General features: G+C 40.9%; 1 protein-coding gene across 1 annotated transcript in view; it reads left to right on the top strand.

Annotated features, from left to right (window-relative positions):
* LOC134440752 (zinc finger MYM-type protein 1-like) overlaps positions 1-2,901 on the top strand; it is a 4,132-nt gene extending 1,231 nt beyond the window's left edge. The window contains exons 1-3 of the mRNA XM_063190858.1: positions 1-766; positions 893-995; positions 2,278-2,901. The exon at positions 1-766 is cut by the window's left edge and continues 1,231 nt beyond it. Coding sequence (XP_063046928.1) covers positions 1-766; positions 893-995; positions 2,278-2,805 — 1,397 coding nt within the window. The 3' untranslated portion in view covers positions 2,806-2,901. The remainder of the gene's footprint in view (positions 767-892; positions 996-2,277) is intronic.
* The last annotated feature ends 952 nt before the right edge of the window (positions 2,902-3,853 follow it).

Below are 3,853 nucleotides of genomic sequence, written 5' to 3'. Positions count from 1 at the left end.
TTGCCATCCAGGCCGACGAGACAACGGACATTAGTACCGTGACCCAACTGGTGCTAGTGCTGCGTTACATCGACAGCAAAATGAACGTGCAGGAACGATTCTTCGAATTCATTCCCCTGCAGTCATCAACAGCCGTGAACATTGCCACAGAGCTGAAAGAACGCCTTTCCATAATCCTTCCCGATCAAAAAGAAAAACTCATCTGCCAAGCTTATGATGGAGCGAGCGTAATGAGAGGTGCCACTGGTGGTGTTCAGAAGCGAATAAAAGAGGACTACCCAAATGCGCACTACATCCACTGCTACGCGCACCAGTTGAACTTGATCATGGAACAAGCCACCAGTCACATTTCTAAAGTAAGGAACTTTTTTTCGGACCTTGGTGGCTTTGCCAGTTTTTTTTCAAGATCACCCAAGAGGACCAGTGTATTGGACGAAATGGTTTCCCGCAGGCTGCCAACTTCCAGCAAGGTCAGGTGGAACTTTCACAGCCGCGCTGTCAACACGGTGTTTGAACACAGAGAGGATCTCATCAAATGTTTCCATGCCATACGAGACTCGGGAGACTTCGATGAAATCACCGTGAGAGAGGCAGGAGCATATGCAAGGATCCTGGAAGACCCAGACTTCAGGTTCTTCCTGCAACTTTTTCACCAGATCATGCCCCTTGTAGACACTCTCTATGCCAGGCTACAGAAGAGGAGCATCGACTCAGTGTACATTAAGAGATGCATCCAAAGATTCCAGGAGGACATACAGAAGATCAGGTACTAATTTGATTTGGTTTTAGATACATTATTTTATGGTTTTCTGCTTCAATAACATCAGTTAAAAAATAATGAAAGCCGTAAAAAATAAACGAATTAAACAAACACCTTACTTCCCCTTCACAGAGATTCTCTCCATGCCATGACAGTGGAGCACAGCAGTCTATCCCTGCAATCAAGAAAACGTGTGGCTCTCTCTTCAGAGGATCACCAACGAATTGCAGCTGAAGTGAGTAGAAAGCATGCCTTGTATAAAAAAAGCCTTGTAGAAATAACTAATTATATACATTCATGTGGGTGGTTGACGTTTAAGGGCGTAACGCCAAAAAAAAAAAGTTTGGTAACACTTTCTATGAAGCCCATATCTATAGCCCATTATGAGCGCATTTATAACAAATTATAATGCACATTATAATTACTTACAACGCATTATGACTACACCCATGATGTTTCATGATGTGTTTCCTGATGTGTTATGTTAACAGTAACAAATAACCATGAATCTATCTTATAATGCTTTATAAATCCACGGGTGTTATGAGTGCTCGTGACTGGATATAAACTACAGGCTGCCTGATGGGGCTTATAGTACATTACGATGCATTATAGATGTGTATTATACAGTGCATTATAGATGCATCCATATGAACTTCACTTTACTTAGAGCACACATTGATGATAATTATGACAGTTTATCATCCAGGTCTGTGCATAGAGGGGTATAGGTGCTCATAATGTACTATAAGCCCCATCAGGCAGCCTGTAGTTTATAGCCAGTCATGAGCACTCATGACACCCTTGGATTTATAAAGCATTATAAGCTAGATTCACAACTGTTAAATATAAAGCATCATGAAGCATTATGGCTGTAGTCATAATACATTATAAGTAATTATAATGGGCATTATAATTTGTTATGAATGCGCTTATAATGTGGGCTTTACGTAAAGTGTTACCAAAAGTTTTTACAATTCCTTTTTAAAGGAAAAATAACAGTTTTGTAGATTTTTAACCAATGTTATGAAAAAACAAGGCGTCACATCTCCCACCCATATACTGTATTGTACCTTTTTAAGGGTGCACTTCAGAATTGCTATTTATTGCTATTTATATATTTATTACTCCAAGTGATGTGGAAGGCTTTAATTTTGCTCTATTGTACTGATGGTCAATTACACTGGCCTACTTATTAACCAAGTGCTATACATACTCATTTATGTTTCTTTTCTTAATTAAAACACAACTATATCAATGGATTAATAACACAATTAACTTGTGTAGCCTTTTAAACAGACATGCTACACGTGTTTCTTTTTTAAAGCTTACTATTTGATCAAAGTTGTAAACCAGTTGGGCTATAAACAGCTGGCCTAATTACCAGCATTTCATGTGCACAAACTCCATTAGCAGACAATGTCTTATACACTGCTGCCATCTAGTGGCCAATCATAGACATGCTAAAAACCAAGTGCCTTTTTACCCATTTCTTGAATGCCTTTGTTTTTTTTTAGGTCTGTGATACCATACTGGGGCACACCAGAGAGAGGTTCCAGTTCACAGACCATCTCATCTGTGCAACCCTCCTGCAGTGCGATCGGTTTGAAGATTATCAAGTGGATTTTCCAGAGGAGGCTCTTAAAACCACAGTGAAGGCTTACCCTGTCCTTGACAGCAGCAGGCTGAAGACAGAGCTAGAACTCCTCTACAGCAACGAGGAATTCAGAGCGTGTAGTGGTGCGGTGGACTTCCTCCAATTCTTTATGGAGAACAACTTGGGGGAGCTTTTTTCAGAGACGGTAACCCTTTTGAAAATACTTGTCACCACACCAATGACGACAGCAGAAGCAGAGAGGTGCTTCTCGACTCTTAAGCGAGTGAAAACATTCCTGAGAAACACAATGTCGCAAGATCGCCTCAACGCACTGGCTACCCTGTCTATGGAGAGGGCCATAGTAACAGAGATGACTGACTTTAACGTTAAAGTCATTGACACATTTTCAAATTTAAAAGAGAGAAGGGCCAAGTTCCTCTACAAGTAGCACTTAAGCATTTAAGCACTTTTGTGTGTGTGTGTGTGTGTGTGTGTGTGTGTGTGTGTGTGTGTGTGTGTGTGTGTGTGTGTGTGTGTGTGTGTGTGTGTGTGTGTGTGTGTGTGTGTGTGTGTGTGTGAGAGTCAGTGAGAGAGAGAGAGAGAGAGAATGAGAGAAAGAGTGTGTGTGTGATCCGAATACATCAAATACATGTAAATGTATCCACTTTTCATTACATAAAATTTTCACTTTGTATTTCTAATTTTCTGACTACCTGTGTTTCTTTCAATAGTTATTTGAATGCACTGTCTTGAGCAGGTCAAGCTGAACAGGTTACCCCAAAATACACCAGAATGCAGGAAATTGCATCCTAGAAATCCAAATTTTTCATATACAATGAAAAGCTTCCCTGCTCTGGGAGTAGCAAAAAAGCTTTAAAAGAATGTTAAAAAGGCAACAAAAAAAGTAGGAAAAATCTTATCCTATCCTATCCTATGTTGGTGTTTTTGAATTCAACAGTCTGATACATTGAGGGAAGAAGCTGTCCCTCAGTTTATGTGAGATTTAAAAATGTCTACATTTTGTATAAGCTGATTGGTCAGACTCTAGACTGTATGCACCCTGCTGAGTATACATTGCACTGATGTAAAGCTGCATCTCGTGTATGCTTCAGCAGAGATTGAAAATCCTGACGAAGGCCTACTCGGCCAAAAAGTTGTAGGAGCAGAAACAAAAGCAGATACTTTTAACTTTGCTTCATATCGCATGTTTTATTTTGCTACTTTAGGTGCTGATGCCCCCCCTTCCCTCTGACCACCACACTGGCCCTATTTAAGAGTCATAAATCAAGGAGAGCCACTTGGAAAAACAGGTGAACGCTGGATGAGGCGCTGGTCTCACACGCCGGGCATTTGTGGCTGGCATTGGAGCTAGCCGGCTCAGCGTGTGCTTCTAGGGGCTCATAAGGTATTTTGGCTGCCCTGACACCTCATCAGTCATTAGAATCTTGCATGCTTACTGCCACATCAAATGCATAGGCTACATCTTGGTGTTAGGA

The sequence above is a fragment of the Engraulis encrasicolus genome, chromosome 24 (assembly GCF_034702125.1).
Source record: "Engraulis encrasicolus isolate BLACKSEA-1 chromosome 24, IST_EnEncr_1.0, whole genome shotgun sequence".
Classification (NCBI taxonomy): Eukaryota; Metazoa; Chordata; class Actinopteri; order Clupeiformes; family Engraulidae; genus Engraulis; species Engraulis encrasicolus.
The sequence above is the reverse complement of the archived record's forward strand: the minus strand, read 5'-3'. Positions and strand labels throughout refer to the sequence as shown.